We start from the raw sequence: 27,889 nt of genomic DNA on the forward strand, positions 1-27,889 counted from the left end.
GGGTCACCAATCCTGTTCCTCGAGGGCCGGTATCCTGCATGTTTTAGATGTATCCTTCTTCCAACACATGTGATTCAATGATAAGCCTATCATCAAGCTCTGCAGAAGCCTGATAACGACCGTCAAGTGTACTGGAAGAGGGAAACATCTAAAACATGCAGGATACTGGCCCTCGAGGACCAGGGTTGGTGACCCCTGCACTAGGGCGTACCTTGTCTTTCCCTGATGTCAGCTGGGATAGACTAAAGCATCCTGCCAGAGAATTAAGTAGTTTGGAAAATGATTGAATGATCAAATAATTCTAGCTGTTATTGATTTAGTTTATTCAGCTGCTGTATATTATAAACTCCATAATTAATATAAATGGTTTTATAGTTTCATTATCCTGCTGAACTGCCTTCAAGTTTCAAGTTTATGTTTTATTGTTTACTGATTCCATTCATGGTTCTTCCCACTTGTGTTTCCTGTTAGTTTCATGGCCACGTTACAAATAAGGCCTTTATATCATTACATTCTGAGGTCGATTATGTGTTGAATGAATGACTGAATAAAAACTATTGACTGAGTAATAATAAAACCTAATGAAAACCTCAAAGCTATAATAAGTCTGACATGCACTCCTACATGTCTGCAGGCTGCCAGGGACAGTTGCTTTGGACAGTTTGTTTCAAGGATACAGCTGTGCAGTGTGCCTTTCTTGATATCCTTTGCCTTTCTTTGGGACTCCTATCTATGAAGTAAACCCATCTGTTAGAGGCTGGCACTGTGTACTTTTCTTATTTATAGAACATCTGGAAAAGAGGAGTATAGTCCCCTCAGAGTGCAGCAGCTCACTGCTGGGGCTGCAGTTGGTTTTAAGAAATACTGTGACAACAAATTCCTACTTTTTGTGGAATTTGGTGAATGTCTAATTTAGGCCAGAAATATTGTCTCCAGAGGGAGGACAGGAAGGATATGTGTTAGTCTCTCCTGTGCACGTCTGTGAGTTTTAGATGAGCACATCTGTCAACATCTGGGTGCACAGACTGTGTTTGGCTTTCCAACAACTGGGTGAGATCAACATCAAAAACACACACAGTTTGAGTACAGCCAGAGGACACAGCAGCAGCAGCAACCCTCCTCCCAAGCACACACTCGAGTGTACAAACACACACACACATCCACTTCCAACTGATGGCCCCTGAGGGCCCCAGTTTCCGATCCTGCCACTTCCTATTTCTGGTCTGTGCCTCCTTTACTTCCTTTCTAAGACACATTTTCTGTACCTCTCTCTCTCTTTCTCTCTTACCTTCTGTCTCTCTTTGTCTTTTATCTACACACTCCCACACTGAGACACATTAACACTTTATGTGTAAATGTGTTTTTCCCCAGGCTACACACTCCTTAGAGAGGCACAGGAGGAATCGTCCTCGCCTTCGCAGAACAAACTGCTGTCTAACATCTGTCTTCGGGAAGAGAGACAGATGTGAGAAAAGATATGTGTCATGGGAGGAGATGTCTCTCACTCATGTTTTTCTTTCAGCAATCTCAATATCCCAAATGTAAAGTATGCAATGTTTGATAGAAACTTCTTACACTGAGAATCTACAACCAATTCATACCTATTTGACTAAATGCTTTTCTTTTCTTTTTTCTTTGAGGCCACGTTTTGATTCATTTGTGGCCCAGAGATACAATTAATTCTAACATTTATTAATCTGTTGCCTTGTTTTGAATAATTTTTGTCCAAGTGTATGTGTGCAGAGAGCCAGCACAACAGACCAGCCTTTCTCCCCAAAGCATGAAAATGAGAAAACATATTCCCCAACTTTGCTCTTTATTCACTATGGTGTCACTTAAATCACTACACACATCAGTGGTCTCCTGTTGGTAGTTCTACCATGGCAGATTGGGAAAAGGCTCTTGCAAAGTTTGTGAGAATTTTATTAAGAAAAATATTCAATATGTTAACAGTAGTAGCATCAATTCAGTTCAGTTACTGGGCTGGTTAAACCTAAAATCTGTAGGTTATTCTACAACATGTAGTTTGGCAAAAATGTACATCTGCTTGCTTTTGGCTGTTGTTTTTTTTTTTATTGGAAAACGTTCAGTAATTTTAGTTTTATACACTACAGTGTCAGCAGAATCACTTCACACATTAATGGCCTTCTGTTGGTTTAATTGTGTTTTATTGTTATTACAATATTAATATTTTTTAGTATAAAGAAGAATCTTTTTCTAATTTTGCACTTGTCTTACAACCAGTTCCACATGGGGATTAGCGTTATTTGTTCAGCCAGGGGGATGTTTTGATGTAAATAGGATTAAAAAAAAAGGTGCTGCTTGTATTTTAATGTTTTAGTTATGAGTTGTTGATTAATTATAAAAATCTGTCAATTACTTTCCAACTTAAAGGAGGTGCAGTGCACCTGTTCTGGAGGGAGGGGCTGGTCTTGTGTGGCTATGACTCTGTATATACACTTACTTTGTTGCCAGGAAATTAATGCAATGTGGGAATGAACTGTATCTCAAGGCCATGAATTAATCAAAATATGGCCTCGATGCATTTATTTTTTTCTCCCTCAACAGTCCCTAAAGGGCTGTGCACTTGTCTTTTTACAGTTTCTATACAATTCAGTCATGTCAGTACCATCTGACTCCTATCAGTGACAAAACTTGACATATTTTGAAGTTCTCAAGTAACAAAATATGTTTTGATGGGTTCAATGACAGCAGATTCCGTTGAACAATATAATTTATTATAAATCGCCATATGATTGAGGTAATTCATATGAGATCATCCTGATATCATCTGGGATCTTTCATTACAGGGAGATTTGGGAGACAAAATCCCCTCCAAAAATATCCAAACAAATACAGCATCATCAGCCCATGTCCAGTTGTTGTTTACTTGGTCAGCGGCTGGAGGCCTCATGCAGAGGAGGGCTGCTCCGTGTCGTCCCAGTGACAGCTCACCATATGGGGGGCAGCGGACGTTCTCTAAGCCCTGTGGAAGTTCACACACATGGATCTCACAAAAACAGCTAAAGCACCCTGGCAGATGCCACCTCTGTGGTTACCATAGTACACACACACACACACACACACACACACACACACACACACACACACACACACACACACACACACAGTGGACACGTGTACACACTTATACAGCCAAATCAGCTCTAACATCACAGCTACCGTATACCCATCCAGATGATCAAGCTAATTGTGTCCTACTGTTTGATGGTGAGTGAACATGTTGTGTTTTTATTTCCAAAGCTGCTCTCCTGTTTACAAAAGAACATTTTTGGGCCATATTTGCATTTTGTTGTTTGGAAAACAGTGGTGTTCAATGACAGGAGAGAGGATGCCCTTACAGTGACCTAGATCAGACATCAGGATTTTATGGTGTGATTTTCTTCATTGTGATTTTGGCATAAATAAAGCCTTCATGACCAAATAAAAATATGGACTTACTTCAGTGTTCATTGGCAGATAATAATACTTCGTCAGTACTTATATAGTGGCTCTGATTTATGAAAACTTCACTGTTTAGTTGTTACTCTGATTCTGTGGACTGTGACAGCTTTGTACCAATAAAACCTGGTGACAAATCTTTACTTAAAAGTCTTTACCAAGAAACATTAGCTCGTACATAGCATAGATGTTTAGATCATATATGTTCCAAAATCAGTCACAATTTTCAAAACTACATTTCAAAACTTTTAGAGTAATTTCCTGCACTGGTTTCAGCTCAGCACATTGTATTGATGATGTCTCAGGCATATCGTTGTTTTTTTTATAATCACTGTCAATTAAAATTTATCTAATCGTTAGTACAGATAAAATACTTGAAGTGTTTTTTTCCAATTACATTTAGAGATAATTACACTCATTGTATCATTTCATTGTAGCAAAATATCTGCAAATAACATATTACAGTACATTTTTAACATAAAGGAGGGGTTAAAGAGGGGGTGTGATGCTACTGGCTGAATGAAAGGCACCAGTATATTTCAGAAAATTATTTATTTCTCTGAATTTGAAAATCTTTGGAAACATTTGATGTAATGTAAGTGCATGTCATACATAGGCCTTATGGTTTTTAGATATTTTATAGGTCCAGTTTGTGAGACTACAGTACATGAATACAGTATTCATGATTACGAGGGCTGTTCAATAAGTTCATGGCCTCACCCAGAACAGAACAACACAGACTGATAATTTATATTTTATTTTTCAACATAATCTCCATTTACAGCAATGCACTTGGTCCATCGATGTTCAAGCATCACTATCCCATCACGAAAGAATGTAACATCCTGTATTATAACAACCAGTATTTCTGGGTGAGGCCATGAACTTATTGAACAGCCCTCGTATGTTGTCATGGCATACTAGCACCTGGAAGTATGAATTATTGCAATTTTTAATCGTAGAATGAGCTGTTTTTATCTAAGGAGGGAGCAGTACACCTTTCACAGAGTCTGTCATATTGCACTGCCATGTTTTTGCAGTTCTCAGAACAGACTTGTACCTCTGGCCGTCTAGTGTTGTTATATTATTGCTGTCACCTACTATTTGTGAATTTTCTCAACCAAAAAGCCCCAAAGCATCAAACAAAACCAATTCCCATACTGAGGGATTGTCATAATTTTTGGGGACACTGTTAGTGAGGGTGAGGTGAGGGCAGCGTAGTGCAATCTGCAACTTCACCACTAGATGTCACTAAATATTAGTTGGAAATCTTGCAGGGTATATCTGAATTTTTTTTTGCGTATTGTTGTTGCTTCAATTGTTTATTGTATGTCTCTTTTGCTCTTCCACCAAAAAAACAAACAAACCAAAAAACAAAAAAAGCCCTGCTCATGCAATTTACTAGTCCTGAATAATGAGAGTGCGGCTCCCTCCATTTAGCCTGAGGCCTACAGCACTAACATCTGGGCCGTTTGGCAGGCTGGCCACCATTGCCCTTGTTGGAAAGGCTCTTCAACGCTGCTCCAGATGCAGGCAAGGGAGGCCCAGCACACACAGATGGAGACACACATACACAACAAGGCTGGCAACTGCAAATACAGTGTCCACAATGTGAGCAAAGCACATATATTCACATACACGTTGGCACCCTGCGTACTGCACACATGAGAGCAGCTGTGCACTCATGCATACAGATGCAAGCATAAATACAGATGTGCAAGGAGGTAAAGTCACAGTAAGCTATAGACAAACAAATACACATACACACACATTAATCCAATCTAGCACCCAGATGGAGACAGAGTGGCAGCTGATGTGGTGGGCAGAGCCGGCGCATTGTTGGCACAGGTAACATGTTCTCAACAGCTGGCGCAGGTTAGGCATTCCTGGGAATTGGAGCCACAAGGCAAATGTTCCCGCTGGCTTGGGGGCTGGCGCTGTGGCAGACAGGCTGGCAGGCTGGCACACAATCACCCATACACACACTTTACGCAAAATGGATGAATCTGAGGGAAATAACCACACAAATTCTGCCGCAGACACACTCAGGTATGTCAGCGAATGGGTGTTATACAGTTATTGTGCACATACACATGAATATCAACAAGGAGTTTGAAATACTTACAACTAAAGTGACAATTTAGCATGAATTAATCTGAGAATTTCTTCCATTTATCAGAAGTTAAAGGTGCTGTGATGGGTGGCGTCAGGAGGCAATGTTGTTGATGCCCTTCCTTTTCAAGTGTATAGTAGAGCATACAGTGGTCCCTAAAACAACCCCCCCCCCCCCCCCCCCACACACACACACACACACACACACACACACAAACAAACCCATCTCTACAGTTAGTGCTTTATTTGCTCTTTCTGGGCCACCATCACAACCTGAGCAACATGCCTGCTAGCATCATGCAAGAGAACTCAAAACAGCTAATTCTAAGCTATAGAAAGCATAATGTTTGCTATTTTAAGGTGATTATTCACCTATGAAAGCATAATTAGGAATGTTTCATTCACTTAAACAAATAGATCCTATTAAATCTTACTCACTGCACCTTTAATCCAGAATTTTACTCAATTAATGAATGTGAAAATGACAGGAATTAAAAAAAGAATGCTTTGAAACATTTGTGTCAGAACCTAATATCTTGTCATATCTGAAAAATAGTGAAATAAATGATACAGAACAAACACGTGTAGCAATCAAATAGAAGAAAAGACAGAACTCACAAGTGGATATGATAACAAGGGTCAGATGTGGAAATTGTGTTGCTCTACTGATGAGTTATTTAATGGTTTTAGCTCCATTCAAATATAAAGAAACTGATCTGGTGTCAGGGAATAAGAAAAAAACACAAGTACCATAACAGTTTGCATCATCTACTACACTTTGTCATCCACTCGCTTTCTTCTCAGTGCATCATTATGTGCGTGTGCATGTTTTGTTTTGGTTTCTGTCCTCTTTGTGGAAGTGTATTAGCCCTTTCACTGCCTGGGGGCTAATTTCCTGCCGCAGCTGTTGGCTAGTTTCTCTGACATCTGGACTGGGGAGAGACAGACAGGCAGGCAGGCAGAACAGAGGCTACAGTAACTCCTTTCATTTCAACATAATCTCTGAGATCTCTGTGATCTTACAATAAAGATTTGAGGAGATCACACTGCTCTATTTGCACTCTTGGCCTGGAGGAGACTATGAGGAATCTGCTGTGCTGTATTTATTTAAAGCTTTGTGTTTGCCAGTGTTTCCCCTTCTGCCTCCTTCTATTCCATCTCTGCACATTGTTTATATGCAACTGTTTAGCATCAGGGAAGAATATTATGTCTCCAGAGGTGGAACAGAACATCAGCTACATATTAATTTGAGGTACTTGTATTCTTTATATGATTATTTCCTTTGCATGTTACATCTAATCCACTACATCTCTGAGCCAAATATTATCATTTTTACTCCAATACTTTGATAATTTGTCTGCAGCTTTAGCTCATTTTCAGATGATAATATTTCATCTGCATTCGTTCCAATGAAAAACCTCACATCTCAAAATATGTTGGAATGTTTTTGACAAACTTTGCAATCCCCCCCCCCCACCCCCCCAGCTAAATTAACTCTTTAAAAATCTGGATTAGCTAGAAAATATATTGTCACAAAGATAAAAATACACCTGTTTTCTGAGCTGATGAAAACTTTTTAGGAATATGTGGTTCTCATAGGTCATTGATGCTCCAAATATGTGTTGATTTTAAAGAATATGATGCATTACTGTAGATTAAACTATCATTCATGTATAAAAGTAGTAAGAATTGGGCAAATTTTTGAAGATTTATTGCTGGCAACCTTTAAACCCTCATATAGGGTCTCAGCATGACAATATCCTTTATTCAACGAGCAAAATCTTCATTTAAAACCTCTTCCTCAAGAGTGATCTTGCCAAAAGAGCAGTACTGACATTGTTACAAATTAAGACAGAACACACAAACAAATTTCATACACTACAAATGACTAAATATAATATCTATTTGGTCCATTAATTTTCCAAACTGATTCATTCTTGAGGGTCATGAGGATGTTGGAGCTTATCTCACCAGGTTTACTCTGGACATGTTCCTAATTCATCATAGACAAAGACCAACCACACCATTCAGTCTCACATTTCATACATGGGAGATTTAGAATAACCACTAACCGGCATGTTTTTGGGAGGAAGGTGGGAGAAAGCTCTAGTACCCAGAGAGATAGATCCATCCATCCATCCAGAATTTGTAGGATGTTCTGAATCTTAACCTTAACCACTGTGAGCATAAAGAGTAGTAGGACACAGACTACGGTGGTGAACATGTTTGTCATGGCTAGTTATAAAACATAAAACACACTGATGGACCATACTGACTTCCTTAGATTCTGTTCAGGTATGTTCAAAATGAGCAGACCACTACAGTCCATTAAGGGTAAGAATCTTGCAGAAATTAGATGTAAGAAACCTAATTAAAGTTTCAATTTGTGAAAAATAAGTTATTATCAACAACAAAACCCAAATACTTATATGTTATAACATTTAAATGCCAGCATATTCAGTTATTTTAATCTTAAAGATGATTACATTTTAAATTAAATGTCCTTTTAGACCACTGTGGACTTGTGATCCAGAGTGATCGTCCACAAGGGGGAAGGTCATCAAAGTAAAACGAAGGCTAACTGTTGACATTCACAGCAAACAGACTTGAGTCCAGAGATCAAAGCGGAACATGATGCTTCTTTACGGTTGCAAAAGCAGCAACAAATTAGATTTTTGTCTGGAGCATACTCTAAGGACACAAATGCAAAAAGTGAATTTGGAAGGGAAAAACCCCTTAATGTCCAGCAGGGGTGTTTGTCAGTGGCAGGATGACTGGCCAGATGTAGAGCCCCCCACCACTCACTGCCACACACTCACACAGATACACGCACACAGGCTGTTGGCTTGGAGGCGCCATTAACCAATTTAGCTTCCAGATGTCCATCATACAGCCACAGCCAAAGCTGCACAGCTCTCTGCATGCTTCACACACATGGGTGAGAACATCCCACTTGCACACACACACACGTCACTGAGCTGTGATATGCTGCTGCTGGGACACAGGAAGATACATATAGAATGGCAAAGACTTTTGATGCATACAAGACGCATTCACTTTAACACATTACAGACTGCAGCGCTCAGAGCGGTAGTGCTATATGAGTGTGTGAGAGCGATATTTGATTGACAAGCCCAGATCCTGATAAAACCAAGACTCGCTTTTTGATCATTTCTAAAATGATCCTCCACCATCTGGAGATAAGCAAGTTAAATACACAGTTGTTTCTCCTGATGTCTAGTCCCTCTGAGACATCAATACACAAAGACACACTCGTGCATTAAAATGTGTGCTCTGTCAGACACATGCACGTCCAGAAGCCTGTGCACAGAGACACACATGTAAACTCAAGCATGCACTACACAAACGCATATTCACTTTCCCAAAATGGACAGATGCTGCACCTCTAGAGGCACAGAGACCCAGCAGCTGTTCCCCAGCCAGTCAGATGGGCTACCATTGATAGTTCATGAATATTTTACACTCAAAATGGCTGCATTCCAGACCGCCTACAACAGCAGCCACAGTGGGCCAGATGATCAGATCATTAAACTATATGGACTGACTTCCTCCCACAGTCAGCTAAATAAACAAAAAAAAGTTATAAAAATGTTTCTTGGACAACATAACACAGCAATTTTTGCAAAAAGTTTCAACTAGTAGGGCTGAGTTTAAGTACCTTGGACCTGTAGATCTGAATTCACAACAGTTTCATGTACATTTTCCTTTCTTTCACACCCTGCCTCACAGATGTGTTATATATGCTAAATCTAGAACTGAGAAAATGTAGCAGAACATTTTTTTCCAACTCCACCTTCATAGAGTGTAGGTTTCACTTTTACCACCCACAATTTAACTTTGGAAAATGAAACTTTATGAATGTGTAAAAGCAGTGGTGGAAAATAGCAAAAGGGCATTTATTCATGAACAGAGCTTAACTTGTACTTGAGTATTTCAATTTTATGCAACTTCATTCTTGTACTCCATGCACACATTGCTCTTTATACTTAAAAACATTTGTCTGACAACTTCATCTATCTTTAAAATGAAAGTTAGGGGCAACAGATAATAAAACAAGCTTTCAAAATAATAGACAAAAAAACCCACAAAACTTTTAATCTACATTTTCTGACCTTTTTGTCCTCTGATGTCTTACAGAATGCAGAGTATAGTCTGGCTCATATTTCAGTTGTCTATGAGTTGTTAACAGTTCCACCAAAGGCTGAATTTTTCCTTTAAACCTCTCACATAATTTCATTTCTGTAAATCTTCAAAGAGAAAGAGAAAAACTTCTTTCCTCTCCTATCAGTCATGTAATGAGCTCTCAGATGTGTGCAGTTCCTTTGCACAAAAACTGGATACAAAGTGATTCAGACTACAGCAACATGCTGCTTACACTCATGGTACTTCGATGTTAATAATCTAATGATGTCAGATATAATAATGTATGTTAGAATGATCAAACCAGCACTTTTCAGCTACATTTTGCTTCAAACACTACTATTCACTACCACTTACTACTTACTAAGGTTGGATTTTTTTTATGCCGTACATCTAATTGTAGCATAGCATTTGTACATAGTTATCTATTAAAGACAGAAGTGTTTCTTTTTCTTTCTGTGATTTTTTTTTATAAAAGTATGAGAAACAAGGGGTCCTCTTCTTATGTTAAGTTACCTCTTTTTCATTTTGTCTTTCAAGAACCAAACCTGAGCCAGTCGGTTCTTCACAGTATCTGATATCTCCACTCATCTTCATAATAACAGAGGCCGGCATGAGGAGAGAGAGGCTGTGAGAGATAATGGCTGAATGACACAGGAAGGGAAAGAGAAAGGGGTGGACAGATGTGAGAATCTGTGCCCCGGGGCCAGTCACATTACACCATCAGGAGCAAAAACAGAGGCAGAATATGTGTGCTGGAACAACTGAACGCCCCCCATCCTTGACCCATAATAGATATTTGTCTTTTTCCAGCTGAGGTGAGCATTACCATTACAGGCCCAAACATCCCAAACCCCCCCAAAAAGGATAGACAGAGGGAGAAAATTAGACACTGCTTAACATGTAAAAAAAAAAAAATCAGTGGAAGAAGGATTCACATTCTTTGCTTAAGAAGACCTAAACAGCCACCAGACACCAAAAACACCTACTGATCTGACATGTTTAATAGCTGTTGAACCACTAATCTTATCATTATATCTAAATAATTCAGGTGAAATGTAGTTTCTAAGCTTTTCAGTAACATCACTTGTGTCTTTCTTTGGATGTTCAAAGGCTCAGTAGTAGATGTGGAAACACCATCGTTTTCTAAAACATTGATTCACCAGTAAAACCTGTGTAGTTTGATAAATGACAGTAGTTTCATGTTCAGTTAATGATACATTTTACTTTAAAAATTCACTTTTTCCTCAGTTTTTTTCTCTGTTTTGATATAATAGCCTTTGAATGAACATCTCAAGATAAATGAATTAATTGAAGGAAAATCTGATTTTTACTGAAAAATACAAAAAGCGGGGTATATTGTAATAAATAGTGATATATTGCTTAGGAAAGATAAAATGCGGGGAAATATTCACTTGGAAGTTGTCACAAAAATAGTTTTCGGTTTTTAATTTATTCAAAGAAAAGAAAGAAAAGAAATGTGAGAATAATCATGGATGACGTACCCTTTGTTTCCTGTCCTTTTCTGGCTTTTTCTGATTATTTTAGCCTCCTGCTGTTTTGTTCACAGCTAAACAATATAGCACAGAGGATCCTTCTGTGAATTACAGTTTGTATTATAATTATTTAGCTCCCATTTAGCTCTTATTCACAGATTCTTGTAGCAACAAACTAAGTTTTAAGACACCACAGATTCAAGTTTATCTTGTGTCCACATAGATTATAACTGATAAGGAGAAGACGTGTGTGTGTGTATATATACATATATATATATATATATATATATATATATATATATATATATATATATATATATATATATATATATATGTATATATATATATATATATATATATATGAACAATCTAGTGCATTAAAGTGTTAAATCACATGTACAGTATGTTCCAGTACAGATTCTACACATATATCATTCTAAGACACAATTTATGCTGCATTTGCTTTTATTAGAAAAATAAGAATCATCATCAGAGTATCTGTTCAGATGTGCAGAGGAGCTGCTTTCTAACAGCTGTTTGCACTGAATATCTTTGAATATAGAAGCAAAGCAAAACGTAATTAATGCTGGCAAGGAGAGGTAGAAAACATACAGTTGTAAAAGTGTGAGAAGAGCCTGGAGAATTTTCTGATTCCTTCCTTTCACCTCCAGTAAAAGTGTTTTTCAGTGCTTCAGTCCAAAAGGCAAAAACCTCCATTCTGGGCTTTGACTGAAATAAAAAGGAGAATTTATTACATTTCCTTTAAAATCATACCTAAAAAATACTCAATTATACAAAGAGACAGTTATGTATGGCACCGGAGGAGGCCACAGCAAAGTCAGGTTAGTGTTATTGCTTTCATGTTCTCACTTTATTTGCATTTATTTATTTAATACACATGTTCATCCTTTTTTCTTCTAAATGTTCCCAGTCAGTGCTTAATACTATGTACATTTCTTCTTTTTTATGTTCTCATGGTGTTCAGTATTTAATTTGCTTGTATGTAATGTATTTAAAGATAGTTATGTATAACGGTATTTTATCAAAATTGAATGCCAATAAGCTTTGTTAAAGAAGACTACATTAACACAGAGCGCAATAATGGTAAGACATGGGATCTACAGCGACCTCCAGAGGTAGAAAGTAGAAAACCATCTCAATGTAAATCTGGATACACAGCAAAAATACTGAGATGAGTTCACCTGTGTGTCATTTGTTGTTAACTAAATAAATAAGTGCAGTTTTATATGTTGTGAGAGTGTAAGCAGCATTGTAGGAGAAGTGTGACTCATTATTTCCTTCTATTCATGGGGGAAAGGTGCATTTAATATATCCCTGCTGTGTTACATTAGAAAAAAAAAGGCAAAACTTGAACAACAAATGTTTTCCAGTGGGTATGTGGATGTAAACTCTACTTTGCATATAGGTCTCACTAATTTGTTGGCTCCTCTCTGCTTGGTCTTTAGTTTTGAGTTGAAGGGAGGATGAAATACTAAAACATCCGGCTGGCTCTGCTGTTTTAACTCTCACACAAACACACTGGGCTGTATTCTGGCATCTGTCGGTGGCAGCACAATATGTGGATTAAAAAAGGAACACAGGAGTGGTGAAAGAAGTTTTAGAAAATTGCAGAGGAATCTCTTGAGGCATCTACCTTCACACACACATGCACACACCTTAGCGCACATCTTAAAAGTACCAAAAAATTTAAAATTATTATTTTAAATGGGCCAGGCTGTAATTATGTTCCTTTTGACTAAAAAACCTGCCACATAAAATTTTAGGCCATTTCCACTATATTTAATGGTGCCGCAGTTGGATGTTATTTTGGTTATGCGTCCACTAAAGAGACAGTCAGTGGCAGTGGACAACAACTAAACCCATAAGCCATTGCATCCCCAACAACAGCCTTCATCTGTTCACTTTCTATAACATGCAGGGTTTGTTTGACATGGATCCAAAATACTGGCCTGATACAGAAAACATTGTCCAGAATCTCAAAGTTATCAATGAATGTGTGAAGCTGATTGAGGATATCAACCCTGTCCTCACTAAACAGGAAGAACAGCGACAATACCTGCTACAGTGGATTATAGTGGATTAGATTTCTATACCGCTTTTCAAGGTGCTGTAAGCGCTTTACATGGTGGTGGTAAGCTACATCTGTAGCCACAGCTGTAGCTGGAAGCATGGCTGCCAATCTGCACCAAACAGCCCCTCCACCAAACATTCATATGCATTCATACACCAGTGCGAGTGACACTGGAGACAAGGTGGGTGAGGTGTCTTGTCAAGGGGGGAGTGGGATTTGAACCGCTAACCCTTCGATTGTCGGACGACCCCCTGAGTCACAGTTGCCACAAGTGGTTGAGGCCCACAAGGGCCAGTATGCCAGCATGGCAAAAGAGAAGCCCTAAAAATGAGAACAATTGCAAATTTCAAGTAGAAAAGTGTTGAGAAAAAAAAAAAAATGGTTTCAATGACACTAATTATGTTGTCAACTTCATAAAGCTATTTCATTCAAATATTTGTTCATATCAAATTATTACAATGTAAAACATCATAAGGTTAATGCATTTTACTTTATGTAGTGGCACCACTTAAACAAATAGTACTGCTATAAAATTTTATAAAACATGTTTTTTTCATCAACATTTTGACTTGATTTGACACCTTGATTTTTAAGACACACCCTAACACACCTGTATAACAGATTTCATGCATTTGAAGATATCTGAGGAGTGTTTCTTTATACAGCACCTTGAGGTGGGTCAGGAAAAAGACATGCATTTTGTTCCCTGTGCGCTGATAGAAAAATTATTCTCGAATGACCTAAAATTCAATGAAAGCTGTGAAATGTGTTACCACTACTTTACATTTATTACTCAAATTAGCTAATGGTTTTGGACATCTGTCCTTAAATCCAATTTTCTGTACAGGCCTAAAGTTGAACTGTTCCTGCCTTTGGGCCTAATTGTATTTTCGTGCATGAACAAGGGGCTCATTGTAATGCGCTGGTAACGTGGATGCCCAAATTGATAGACACATAACAGGGTCACCGTTCATTTGCATTTTAACAAGTCCTTCAGCTATGACACCGGATTGTGTGAATTCATTACCATACAGGACTGCAGTTCATCCAGCCATCTATTAGTAACGCCAATTAGTTTACTGGGACAGGTTTAGGAGATGCAAATAGGCCCACAGACTCACTCTGGCAACCAGCGCTGCCCCAAGTTTTCATGTCAAGGCTCCCATGATAGACATTTGATAAAGGTTTTTGTCCCAGTGACCCACATTTTAGTAGATTTTTTAGGGGTTACTTAAAAATGATTATACAACAGTAGAGACAAATCTCTCATTATTTAGATTTTAAGCTCTGGAGTGACAATTTTTGCTTATATTATACTTATACAGAATTACCACCAATTAATGCAATTTCAATGATGTGAAAACGTTATAACCACATTAATAGGTAACTGGGCATCCCCTTGAATCTCAGAGAATACTTTGGGTGCTCTCTTTACTCCCATTGTTAATACCCAGGTCTTAAAAATAAGAACAGGTTGCCTTTTTTCCGGACAGTACTGTGATGCGGCAGTGTCCCAGATTTTCTTCTCTCTTCTCAACCATGATATATAGAAAATGTGGAGTCCTTCTGCAGCATAAAAATCTCCTAAAATAGGCATAAAAAGTTATAAAAATGTAGAAATATGGGACATATGCAGCTAACATTTCTCATAAGTGTGCAGAAAAAGGGGAAGCGCATGGTGATGTGATGAGTGAAATGACTTGGAAAAATCTGAGCTAATGTTTTAAGTCGTCTACCAGTTAAACACCAGAGCCTTCATGCTTGGATGAATACATGCAACAACTTGCTAATTGTAAAATAAAACATACAGGTTGAACAAGCCTTGTCAAATATAGCCCGGGCACAGCAATGTGACTCTCAAAAAAAGTGGAAGTCACAAGTCTTAGCAAGATCTTCTTACAACCTGTCACAGACGTTAGATACAGTTCACTCTCTCTCTCTCTCTCTCTCTCTCTCTCTCTCTCTCTCGTTCTCCTATGATTACATTATTTATTTACTAAAATACTCAAAAAGAATAATGTCAACCTGTGTTTTTAACAGTTCTCATAATTCAGATTTTTGTTCTTGATGACTTTACAACTGAAAATATAGTAGATGACTAAATATGTTCCAAAACTACCAGCCTAATACTATAGTTTTTTTTAAAGACGTTTATGAAGCCATTAGCTCTTCTAACAAATGTGGTTTGGCCTGGAGTTATATCTATGGATGTGACTCTGACACTTTTTATTTCTTTTTAATGAATTTATTCTTTATTTACCCTGGAAGATCCCATTGAAATACAAGATCTCTTCTTCCAGGCAGTCTTTTTTCTGCTCCTCCCTTATATACTCATTTATTGTCTGTTTTGCTCTCAGTGCTCTCTTGTGTCGGTGAAAATGGATGATTTGACAACAGTGATTTATATACTAACCAGTGTGGTCTATAAAGACTGTGGCCTACTGTATTTATTTGTGTAGATAATGATGTTGTAAATTAGCCACATTTTATTGACTGGTGTCTGTAAATCAGATTGCCCTTGTTAAAACTAACATTTTACACTGCACTCCTTATCATGTAAAATCATGTCAGACATCACTTTTGGACCCAGTAAAGTGACACCAGAAGGTAGAGGCCTGGCCCTAATAGCGTTTAATAAGGTTTGCATTTTGTACCCATGATGGACTACACTCTGCCAAACGCTGCTGTTTTCCAGAGGAGTTGGCCCACCTGTTAATCTTATAGTCTAGTTATCTATTACTAGATATGTGCTTCCCAAAATTAGGATCTTGGGGCTGTTTCATTTGGGTCATTAATTGGTGAATTAAATGAGTCTACAAAAATAAACCTGGAATTAAAAAAACAAACAAACACTCTGCTTAGAGTCTCTACTGTGGTTTGTGCCGTTTACAGTCATTGCTTCTGTTCTGCTGCTGCCTGTGTCACAGTTAAACACATGAACAGGGACTTCATGGTGCATTCAGGTCCACCATGTAAACTCTATATTCTACACTGAATTGCCAAGAAAACGTAACTTTTTTTCCAGTTTTTTTCCGCATCTCTCATTCCTTTATTGTTCCCTACCGACAGCAAGAATATCCAATTTGTTTCCATGTTACATAAAATTACAATAGGATGATTATCAATTTCAGCTGATGCTTTCTGCCAATATGAATGGAAGACAAAACTTTCTTGACTAAAACTGTGTGATGTATGACTGGAGAAACAGATTCACAACGAGAAGTAAATAAGCTTTAGATTTTTGCTGAGCAAGAAATATTTTAAGAAACTGTGACTGAATTAATGAATTTATATTAGCCCTACATAAAATATAGGAGGCATAATGAAGTTGACTGTAAGTGAAAATTGGGTATCGCAAATATACTTTGTATGTCAGGGTAAACTTACTCAAAATACTGAGATATTGATTACATTAACTTTATTTATTTACTATATTAAACACTTTATTTCCCCCATGGGAAAATTCAATCTGCATTTACTGATCCTAATATGTACCTAGCATTAGCAATTAGCATTAGTACATGGCACACATTAGGAGCGCACTGTCACTGCAGGCCCTGGGGACCAAGCCCAGATTTTCATCAACACCATGGTCAGGGACACCAACAGGAGAAGTAACTTCTATGTACATATTGTTTTAGTCCTGTTGTGTTTTTACACTATGGGTCCAGGGAAGACACCAAATTTACGTTTCGGGTCTCGCACTCAAAAAGTTTGTCCCTGCATTAGGCTAACTAACACCTTAAAACTGTAGCTTATTTTATTTTGTTTCCAGCGATGAAAGTGCCTAATTTACTCAAGAAGGCGTTACTGGCGACACCACCGGAAACCGCTGGGATGTTTTCCTGTCAAGGTGCTGCACCTGCTCCCATCAGCTCCGCCTCCCCGCTGCTCGGGTTAGACTACAGTACCCAAGGCGCACCGCGCTCCTCTCCCCTCGCTCGCTCTCCGCTGCGCCAGTCCGCCTCACTGACTCGCAGAACCAGTTGGTTTGGCCCAGCTTCTTCTTTCCTGCTTTCTCACTGTGTGTGCTGCTGTTGTTTTTGCCTGGTGTCAACCTACGCCGACGAGAGAAGAAGACATATCCCTCCCTCTCTTCTGTTAGAGGGCCGCTTCCAATTTGCCTTCACTTTCCTCCTCGCCGGCACCATTGGCTTCCGTGCCGTGCCAGTCAACTCGCCTCCTTTCCCAGCCCGAGTTGAGCAGCAACAGCTCGGAAACATCTGGCCGCCGCAGAGTGCTAGACTCCTCGTCCCTCCGACTGCTCGCCTCGGCAGCCTGTTATGGAAATTAGTCTAAAGTCAATCTAGTTTTCTCTCCGAAGGAAAGAGGGGGATTTGACGGAGGAGCCAGAGAAGACGTTGGACCTTGTTGTCTGTAAGTGCTGTCTGTAATACTGGAGTCCGATTAAAGGAGGCTCAGGAGAGGGAGAGGGTGGGTTACGGAGGGGAAAAAGTAGCTAAATGTTCCTTAGCATGACTGTGTTGTCTCCTCGCACTAATAGTTGCTATGTTAGCTCTCCCTCCGCGGTGTTTTAGCAGCTGTTGTCATAGCACCCGGGCCTCCCGAACAACTGTAAATAGCTCAATATTGTAGCCTGTTCGCGTTACTTTTGTTAGCCACGGTCGGGCTATAGCTAGCTGCGTGGGTCAGTGTGTCTGTGTGTATCTCTCTGTGTTTGTTTGCTGTGTCTTCTCAAATTAATTACAGTATTGTGGTGTTGTCAGTTTGTTTAGCGGCAGTCTCTTGGTCTGTCACTTATAACGGTGGAGTTTTATGCTAATTTCCTCGCTGGACAAAGCTGTTAAACGGTCATTGTTATGACTGACAATATAAGCTGCTTTAAATCAAGTTAAGGGTTATTCTTGTCAAATTCTTCTAAAACTTGGTGATCGTATTAGCGACTTTCGGGGATCCTAGTTATTTTAATGGCGCTGTCACGCTTCTGTTTTGTAAAGTAACAGAAATTGACGTGAAGCATCAGGAGTGGCAGTGTTGAATCTAAACAGCGACCACGCATCTTCACACGACTAATAACACTGTAATTAAAGAAGCAAAACAAAAACTACCGTGGAGAACTTAATTAAAGTTTATGCCTGATAATTAATGTCTGCGACTTTGTTTTTTACTTTGCTTATTGCAGATCGTGCACGATGGTAAAATTTTACCCGAACTTTTTGCCACATCAAAAGTGTTAAATAAAAAAAATCTTACATAGGCTATACATTTTATATTTATTACTCATACTACACAAAAATATCTGTACAGGACTTGTAAATGTCACGTGTTGCTTACAGAAAGAAATTACTACAATACTCATAATTTCTCTCTATGTGTTAAAAGGCTACATTTTTAATTTATGAAAATATTGCAACTAATTTTACACATATAATACAAATAAAAATGTGAAAGTTCAGTTAAGAACATTAAGCGAAAGTGTGGGATACATAGTAAAATAAGGCGGTTGTAATAAGTTTCTCCTTGCCTTATTAAGTACTTGTATACCTTTTGTTTGGGATCTGCACTCATTAGGTTCTTTATGATTTGTTCCCATTGTTTCCTCATTTCATTTTTGTTCCTGTCACTTGTCCGAAGGGTCCGTGTAGGGGGGCGAAGGATAGATGGATGAATGAATGAATGAGGCAGTGAATGAATGAATAGAAGACAAGGCAGCAGCGCTGAACCGTAAAGAAGTGGGAAACAATATCAGCTGCGTGCGTCTGTCAGTTGCAAATGTGCTGTGTTGTCTTTTGTTTATACTTACAGACAGAAAGACTTGGAGAAAAATAAGAGATAAACACTTTTAGGGGTTTTCTAAGAAGTGCCCTCACTACAAGAAATGCTGAAAGAAGTTTAGAAGATTTTACTTAAGTGTATTTTCTCAAATTTGTCTTGATGTAATAGTTGTGGTAGCTGTGGGTGACTGTGGTTGCATGAATTTGTGACTTTCTCTTTACTTTTTCCAGAAGATGAAATCAGCATCCCACTGCATTTTGTCGCGCTGTTGTTTTTTCCCCATAGAGAGAAAAAAAGGGGGAGAAACAGTGAGAAAGACACAGAAACTGAGAGACAAAGTTGCGTGGTGTTGGTGTTGGTAGAATGAAAGAGGAGTCTGGTGGCAGGAGTGTAGAGGAGGCAGCATATGGCTGTAGAAAGAGCACAGCTGGAGGTAGCATCTCCATCTGAGGATGATGTCAGAGCAGCTGACAGGCTGCCATCCACCCCACCTCCTCCATCCCTCCACCGCCTCCACCCCTCCCCAGTCCTTTATTGTGAGTCTCAGCGGCAGCCTGGGAGAGTTAGTGCTGTGTGTGTGTGTGTGCGTGCTCTGTGTGTGTGTTTGTGGCTGCCGATCAGCGCCAGTTAGGAGGAGGAGGAGGGAGGTGGTATCTCGTTCCCCCTCCAACATCTCCTCCACTTTGCATCTGTCCCTCGCAGTTTGAACAGCGTGTTTTTTTTTGCCTGCCTCCCTCTTCTTCTTCTCTTCTCTTCTACCCACTCATTGATTCAGAGAGAGAAAGACTGAGCAAGGAAGAGAAAGAGCAAGAAAGAAAGAGAGAGAGGGAGAGAGATACACTGCCATTCCCAGCCAGAGCCCAGCTATTCTGCTACAGTGGAGTTAATCAAGTTGATGCATACTGCTGCAGGTATCGTTTTGTGTGTGTGGCTGTCGGTGCATGTGTGTATAGTCGGAGAGTTTGGGGTAGTTATGTTGTTTTGTTTTGGGGATCTCCGGTGTGTCAAGCCAGTGTGAGCGCTGCGTGTGAAACTGCTGGTGAGTGCTTCAGTAGTAAACTCGTGTTGGTGCTGCCTGTCTGAGGGGTAATTGCAGTCCGGGAATACTGTTGTGTTTCTAGAGAATAGAGTCAGGCTGCTGTTTTCTACTTGTGCTGTCAGGCAGCTTTTCCAGACGCATTTATAGGTTGTAGAGTTAGATTTGATATTTTCAAAATTTTAAACAACAGCTTAGTTCTTTCCTGTTTTTTTGCCAGTTTTATTATTTATAATCCATGTTGTGAAAACTTAATTGGCTGTCCAAAGTATTATTTAACATTTTTATCAAAAACAGCTAATTTTCCCTTTTAATGAATTAAATCTAGCAAAATAAGTATTATTTACATTTTAAGTTAGTAATGTAAGAAAAAAGAAAATTAAACTAGCAATTTTTTTATTATCAGCTAAGCTGTATTTTTTCCCACTGTTAAACCAACTTGCTATAAAATTACTTGAAAGCATGTGCGGGCGACTCTACCCACTTTTTTCCCCTCCTGTCGTCGGCTGGAGTAGAGGAGACTAATTTAGAAGTTGCAGATTTGAGCTGCCTGAATTGGCTAGACAGCTGTAATCGCACTCCCTCCTAGTCTTAATCTCTTTATCTGGCTAGCAGCTGCCATATGGCCCCCGTCAGCTGGATCAGATGTGGGTAAGCCTCCCTCCCCGGCCGTCCCAGCCTGTCCCTCTCCCTCCCTGCCCCTCTTGTGTCTCTCTTAGACCCATGCCTGAGCCGGTCGGCCGGGCCGGGCCGGGTGACGGGCTGCTGCCCTCCTGAGCCTCCGCCGACGGCTCCCTCCCCACCGTCGCCACCGCCGTCTTTATTTTTAGCCATCTTTAAGGATTAGGATTGATGCTGTGACGAGCAGGGCACTTACAGTGATTGTATTGTAAATCTTCTCTTCTTGGTGGTGGTGGGCGGAGAAGGGGGGTGAGGAAGAGGGCAGCTTCTACTGTGGGGCGGATGTGCGGGTTTTTTTTTTTTCTTGTAAGATTCAGAAGGGAAAGAGTACGTGAGGGATGGTGCGTGTGTGTGTGTGAGAGTGTGTGTATGTGTGTGTGTGTGTGTGTGTGTGTGAAGGAGGAGGAGGTGGCAGAGGGGTTTGGCTGGACAGGGGGGTGGGAGGTGGTACACCCTTGTCCCCGTAAGCCCCCTCATTAAAAGCAGTCTGAACGAGCCTGAGGGCAAGCGCACACACATACACAACACGCAGACAACACACACAGTCACACATCCGGACATTCTTGGTTTAGCTTCATTCAAATGAGGTGATTTAACTGCTTTGGTTAACACAGCGCAGAACAGGACCAATGTATTTTCTCAGACAGGACAAATCGACTTGGTTAACAGGTGGGACTTCATGATTTTACACTTTCATTCTCCTTTTCTGTTATTTTTTCTTAGATATGGTCCGACGGTTTTACATCGTACATTTGTTTATTTTTCTGAATTAGCAAAAAATAATGTACTCGTTCTTCTAAGGACACCTGCAGAGCTCTACTACTTTTTTCTCGTCTAATCTCACATCTAAAGCTGGAGTGTGCAGGTTAAACGAGGGACAAGCTGGTTTGTTTTCGACAGTGCTATTTCAATTGGCCAGTTTTCCTGCTCGACTTAGCCTGTGGAGGTGGTTGGTAGGTAGGCTGGTACTAAGTGTGTGTTGTGTGCGTGAGGACAGTGTGTGCAGCTGAAAGCCGGTTACCTAAAAGGGCTGTGCCAGGCCAGGCCAAAGTGGGTTAATAAAAATAACCAGCGTAGGAGCAGCGACAATCCAGGAGTGCAGGCAGAGGAGTTAGAGAGATACAGCGAGAGAAAAGAGAGACAGAGTACAAGAATCTGTCGCTGTGGTTTACCTGTAAATAAGTATTTCTGTGGGTAAAAATGGATTCAGTGTTCATTGGTTAATTGATTTTCTTTAAGGTTATTTTTACTTCATCATTTTTTAAATTTCCATTAAATTAATTTAAGAATAGATTTTGAAAAAAACGCCTTTTTAAGTGAAAAAATGTTTGCATGCTTCAACTTTTAATTTAAGATGAAATATTTCTATTCACTTAAGGGCTGCAAGATTAAAATGGAAATTGACACACAGATTACACAAGTCAAATTCTGTAAATAAATAGATAGATAAATAGATAAAAAGATTTTTACTCTATAATGTGTATTTTCAAATTTTGTTTTCTGCGTGTCTTTTTTTTCTTAATATTGATCAAATGGGCTTGAAATCTCTTCTTTTTTATTCCATAGTTTGTATACTGACCTACCTTCTCTTGGTGTGTTTCTCTCGCTTGCTCGTCTTTTTCTCTGCGATCTGTTTTCAGCATCTCATGCCATATGTGTTTTTGCCATTTGTCTCCTGCCTCTTTCATCTCTCTCATTTTATATGTTTTTGTTTTAAACTGGCCTCATTTAAGATCATTTTGTATGCAGAGCTGCTTTTGTTTCCACAGAAACCTGCGCTTATCCTAAATTTTACCTCCAATGTTCTAACTTACAGAATGTTTCATATCGGATCATCGTTAAATGTACATTGCCTTTTTTAGGTTGTGCTTTTTGTTAACATTTACACCGTTTATTGATGTGCATAGAAGAAAACGTATAATTTAAAATGCACCGTTGAATTTGACCTCCAAAATAGTACAAGTCTTATACATTTTCTGTAGATTCTACAAATGTAAAATCTGAGTCCGTGGACAGAAAGACCTTTTGCAGATATGTCTCTAACTTTCCCTCTTGCTCTGTGTCTTTGTGTGGCTGTAGGTTATGAGGACGGCAGGATGGAGTTCCCAGACCACAGCAGACATTTACTTCAGTGTCTGAGCGAGCAACGGCATCAGGGCTTCCTATGTGACTCGACAGTGCTAGTGGGTGATGCCCAGTTCCGTGCTCACCGTGCTGTGCTGGCCTCCTGCAGCATGTACTTTCACCTCTTCTACAAGGACCAGCTGGACAAGAGAGACGTGGTGCACCTCAACAGTGACATCGTCACAGCCCCGGCCTTCTCCCTGCTCCTGGAGTTCATGTATGAGGGCAAACTGCAGTTCCAGGACCTTCCCGTAGAGGATGTGCTGGCAGCTGCCAGCTACTTACATATGTATGACATTGTCAAGGTGTGTAAGAAGCGTTTGAAGCAGAAGGCCACTGCAGAGGCAGACAGTACACGTAAAGAGGATGATGGCGGCTCCAGCTGCTCTGATAAGGCTGATAGTCTATCGGACGGCTCTACGGGCCGGCCTGCTACCGCTGATCTGCTGCACAGTGATGAAGAGGAGGAAGGCAAGGCAGAGGGCGGACCGCTGTGGCTGAGGCTGCCGTCCACAGATAGATCAGGGACACCAGCCATGGCCACAGCCAGTCCAGGCCACGGTGAGGCTGAAACACAGGGTGGGGACGGGCTGGCGGAGGGAGCAAAGCTGCTGTCTCCAGCTCGTAGCCCCACAAGCTCCACGGGATCTCTGTCCCAGAGGTCTCACCGCTCCGTCAGCTCACGAACTGGGCACCGGGGCAGGAGGGTGTCAAATGATGCGGCTGACTGTGTCCTGGACCTGTCAGTGAAGCCAATTGGCAGTAGCAATCACAACAACCACCATCAGTCGTATTTCAGTGGGGCAGCAACACCAGACAGCCTCCAAAGCCCATTGGCTGTCAGGGTGAAAGTGGAGAGGGGTGTGGCTTCAGATGAGGAAGAGGAACTGGGAGGTGGGGACTACGACATGGAGCACAGCGGGCTCACCAAGGTGACGGGTCCCAGCGCCAATGGGGGCCTGACCCACCATGGGGTCGGAGGGCCTCTGTCGGCCCAGCGGAGACTCGGCCTAGAAGCGCACCTGTCAGCTCTACGCGAGGCCTCTCTGGCCTCAGAGCTGGAGCGGGAGGAGAAGGCCCCTGCCGCTGCAGATGACGAGGACATACTGGGGGGTGAAAATGAGCGCACCCAGGCTGACGCGGCCAGCATGGATAGCTCCCTGCTGCCCTATGTCTCCAATATGCTGTCAGCTCCCCACACCCAGATCTTCATGTGCCCACTGTGTAACAAGGTTTTCCCCTCCCCACACATCCTACAGCTTCACCTCAGCTCCCATTTCAGGGAGCAGGAGGGCATTCGCTCCAAACCCGCCGGAGACGTCAACGTGCCCACTTGCACCATCTGCAGCAAGACCTTCTCCTGCATGTACACGCTGAAACGTCATGAGCGGACACACTCCGGTGAGAAACCCTACACCTGCACCACCTGCGGCAAGAGCTTCCAGTACTCACACAACCTCAGCCGCCACGCCGTGGTGCACACGCGTGAGAAGCCGCATGCTTGTAAGTGGTGTGAACGGCGCTTCACACAGTCTGGGGACCTCTACCGACATATTCGCAAGTTCCATTGTGAACTGGTCAACTCGCTGTCAGTTAAGAGCGAACCGCTGGCGCTGCCCAATGTCAGGGATTGGGCGATTGAGGACAGCTCCCAAGAACTGTGGAAGTAGATAAAGACTACTGAAAGAGAGCAGAGAATGACAGAAGGGCAGAGAGGCATGGGGAGGTCAAAGGGAGGTGGCAAAGTTTGATATTCTGGGTTTAAGTGAGTCATGTTCTTGTATGTCGCAAATCTCATTCAATTGCACTTTAATAGCACATGAAAATGTTACTACTGATTTTTTTTGTTGTTGTTTGGGGTTATTTTGTTTTATTCTATTCTTATTTTTATTTTGCGTAAGCTCTGTTTGGTGGTTTTCATTGCGTCTAAGGACATGGGTCTCAGTGAGAATGTCTTGCTTTTTTTGAAGAGTTTTTACTTTGTGTTTAATCTCAGACACAACACTCCGACGCTGGCCATCATATCAGTCCCAGTTCCACAGACAGCAAACCCACGGCAGAAGTTCAGGTCGAACACACTGAAGTGAAAAAGCGTTACTATACACTAAACGGGTACTGTGATCACCACGAGTCGATAACCACCACACACACAGTTTCAAAAGGTGTGTGTGATACTGCACTACTCTGGCAAAAATTTCATCTGATGTGCGTGAGTGTGTATGAGTGTATTTTGTGTGTATTAATTTTATTTTCTACTGGCATGGAGGTGTCGTTGGCGAAGCGCTCCCCGCTTCTCTTGTTAAGCTCTTCGGTGTTGTGTGTTAAGGGGAAAGCTGACTGACTGACAGACAAACTGATGGCACTCATGCAATGCACAGCCTCCTTTTTTCACTTCCAATCAATTTGAAGTATTTTTTAAAAATGAAAACACCTTTACAAATTATTATAATTAATTATTATAATTATTGTTATTATAGAAGTTTTTCTTAAATCTAGCTGGCAGTCTTTAAAACATCTCTTGTTGAAAAGGTATTTAATTTAAGGTTGTTGTATATTGTTCTACTATAGTTTTAAAACTTTATTCCTTTACAGTTTTTTAATTAATGATGATTTGATGATGATGATGATGATGATTACTATTATTATTATTAATTATTATTATTATTATTATTTTGTTACTTTTTGTAATGGGACCTGCTGTTGTTGCATGATGTCCAAACCTGTATATTTTAAAATAAAAATGTGAATTTGCTGTATTACTGTACACATTGTAATTGATCAAATATTTGACAACAGGCTTTCTTTTTTCTTTTCTTTGTGAATACTACTCCAGGGTGCAGTCTGTTGAAAAACTGAATATTATTCTCACAACTATGGAAAAATGCATGAAAATTTGATTTTGTCTTATACCTTTAAGTTGTGGTTTTGCATCGGGGAGAACGTGGGTTGGAGAAATGTTTGAACATAACACTTTGTCCGTGAAAAGGTAAATTTTTTTCTACTCGTTGTAGGTCTGTCGCTGGGCTCCTAAAAAGAATGTTACCAAATGTGTTTCTGTCGGTTGTTGAAGCGATATGATGAAGCATTTTTAAGCCTGTGTCTATATGCACTGATCTCTCTGCTGTGTATGTGTTTTTGTGTGTGTTTACGAGTGTGTGACTTGGTTTTTACCGGTCAGTTTAACCTACTGAAGATCTACGTCCACCCAGCACTTCCTCCTGCTCTTCCTCAGGCGTTAAATTTGTCCACTGCTGTACGTTGGTTTGTTTTTTGTGTTCATCTCTGTGTCCATCCTCTCCAGCTCTAGACATGGTCAAGCTACTTCTTAATTACTTTTGCTCATCGGGCACTTACTTCAGATCTGTTGAGTTCAGTTCTGTGGCTCTGACTTGGCTAAAGTGTGAGGGATGTAGAGAAAAAAGAGAAAGATGGAGAGAGGCTGAAACTGAATCTGTCCTGCTGAAAGTTGAAGGGTCAGAAATCTCTTTCACGCTGTTGTGTTACGTCGAGCCGAGACGTGTTGAGCCGATCTGAGCCGAGCCGTGCTCATTCAATACAGTAAGCCATCAGACTCAGTGCAGTGCATTTGGGCACAACAGTGTGAATCAGATTAAGATATTGTGTGTATGTTACATGTGGGAGTGAGTGTTTTCCACTTAAAACATAATCCTTACTCTGTGATGGGAGAGAATTGGCATGCCTGAATGCACCTTTTTAAGCTAAAAGACATGAAATCAGATTTTCGCTGAAAAGATGCCTTTATTGAAAACATTTCTGAGTATTTGATACTGTAGTGCATTGAGAAATAGTTGTTTAAAATCATGTATAAATTCATGGAATTTATTGAATTTATCAGAAAATTATGATGTCTTATTATATTTTGATTATGTGATTGGAAAAGTCATGTTTTTTCTTTTTTTCATGTGAATATTGTATTGGGGCTACATCAGTTTAGTTTCTTTTTTTACTTCTATCAAATCTTTCTAATTTTTAACATCACTGTCAAGCGTTTATATAATCCACGGCGTTCACTGTAGAGATTCTGATGTTGAAAGTAAATGCTCCACATTTCTTCTTCCTGGCACTCCTTCAGTATCAGCCCCTGACATGTGTGTGTGCATGCCCCCACTGATGTGCATGTGCTGGGTTTGGGTGGTTGTATGTTGCCACCCTGTCATCTGGTGGCACCTACAGGCTTTGCCAATGCAACAGTGTGGGTGACATTGCTGCAGTTTGCACCGCGTTGCCAACCTGTCTCTATTTTTTTTTTTTTTCCCCTCAAACATTATTTCTTCACTGGCAGCGTCACTGCATATGTGCTCACTCCTTCCTGCTGTTGTTTTCATCATTACTGCTGTTTTTTTGTTCTGGTTGTACTTGACCGCCTTAAACTGCTGTAGTCCAGGCTGTTTTTCTTTTTTTTTTTTTTTTTTTTTTTCTGTGTGAGTGTGGGGTGGAGGTGTGAGTGAAGTTTTGAGAGTGATGTCAACTGCTCAAGACGCTGTGAACTAACCACCCTGATGAGACATCTCCATCTTTGCTGTGCTTACTTGAAAACAAGGGGGATATTTTTTTTTTCTTTTTAGGAAGGTATAAAACTAAAATGTTCAAATGTCATAGACAGTTTATGGAAAGACAGACGAAGGGAGGAGGGTGGGGGGCATCAAAGTTTTGTCTGTTTTTGAAAAAGGACAATCATTGTCTGGGAAAAAAAAAAACAAGCTGATTTTGATTCAGATATATTTGCTCCCCCTTTGAGATTAAAAACGTTGCTTTTCTTTTCCGTTCTTTTTCAGATTTAGTCATTTTTAGCTTTGACAATCATAGTTGGGTTGATTTATTTTGTTTTTCTCAAGGGGAGTAAATTCTAATTGTGTTTAGTTTTGTAATTTTTGGTGTGCTGTTGTTGACATTTTTAAATTGTGTGCAAACTGCAATAAATTATAAGAATCTTGAAATTCAACTTTTGTGTGACGATTTGTTTTTGAA

The 27,889-nt window shown here is 40.2% G+C and overlaps 1 protein-coding gene across 5 annotated transcripts; it reads left to right on the forward strand.

The window, feature by feature from the left end:
* Positions 1 to 17,249: 17,249 nt before the first annotated feature.
* zbtb18 (zinc finger and BTB domain containing 18) lies at positions 17,250 to 27,863 on the forward strand. Of its 5 annotated transcripts, XM_030155473.1 has the most exons (3): positions 17,250 to 17,700; positions 19,835 to 19,970; positions 22,856 to 27,863. In XM_030155473.1, exons 2-3 carry the CDS (start codon positions 19,955 to 19,957, stop codon positions 24,568 to 24,570), a joined length of 1,731 nt encoding a protein of 576 aa, XP_030011333.1. In that variant the 5' UTR covers positions 17,250 to 17,700; positions 19,835 to 19,954; the 3' UTR covers positions 24,571 to 27,863. The 5 variants fall into 5 exon arrangements, with proteins under 5 accessions (XP_030011333.1, XP_030011334.1, XP_030011332.1 ...); XM_030155474.1 differs by lacking the exon at positions 19,835 to 19,970; XM_030155472.1 differs by lacking the exon at positions 17,250 to 17,700 and having other exon boundaries at positions 19,795 to 19,970.
* The last annotated feature ends 26 nt before the right edge of the window (positions 27,864 to 27,889 follow it).

This window comes from Sphaeramia orbicularis, chromosome 15 (genome assembly GCF_902148855.1).
Source record: "Sphaeramia orbicularis chromosome 15, fSphaOr1.1, whole genome shotgun sequence".
NCBI lineage: Eukaryota > Metazoa > Chordata > Actinopteri > Kurtiformes > Apogonidae > Sphaeramia > Sphaeramia orbicularis.

Bases quoted from the DNA above. Each gene is read 5' to 3' on its own strand.
- zbtb18 (XM_030155470.1), top strand. From the start codon at position 21,406: ATGTATTTTCTCAGACAGGACAAATCGACTTGGTTAACAG. The intron at 21,446-22,855 runs GTGGGACTTCAT...GTGTGGCTGTAG, and splicing joins CAAATCGACTTGGTTAACAG to GTTATGAGGACGGCAGGATG.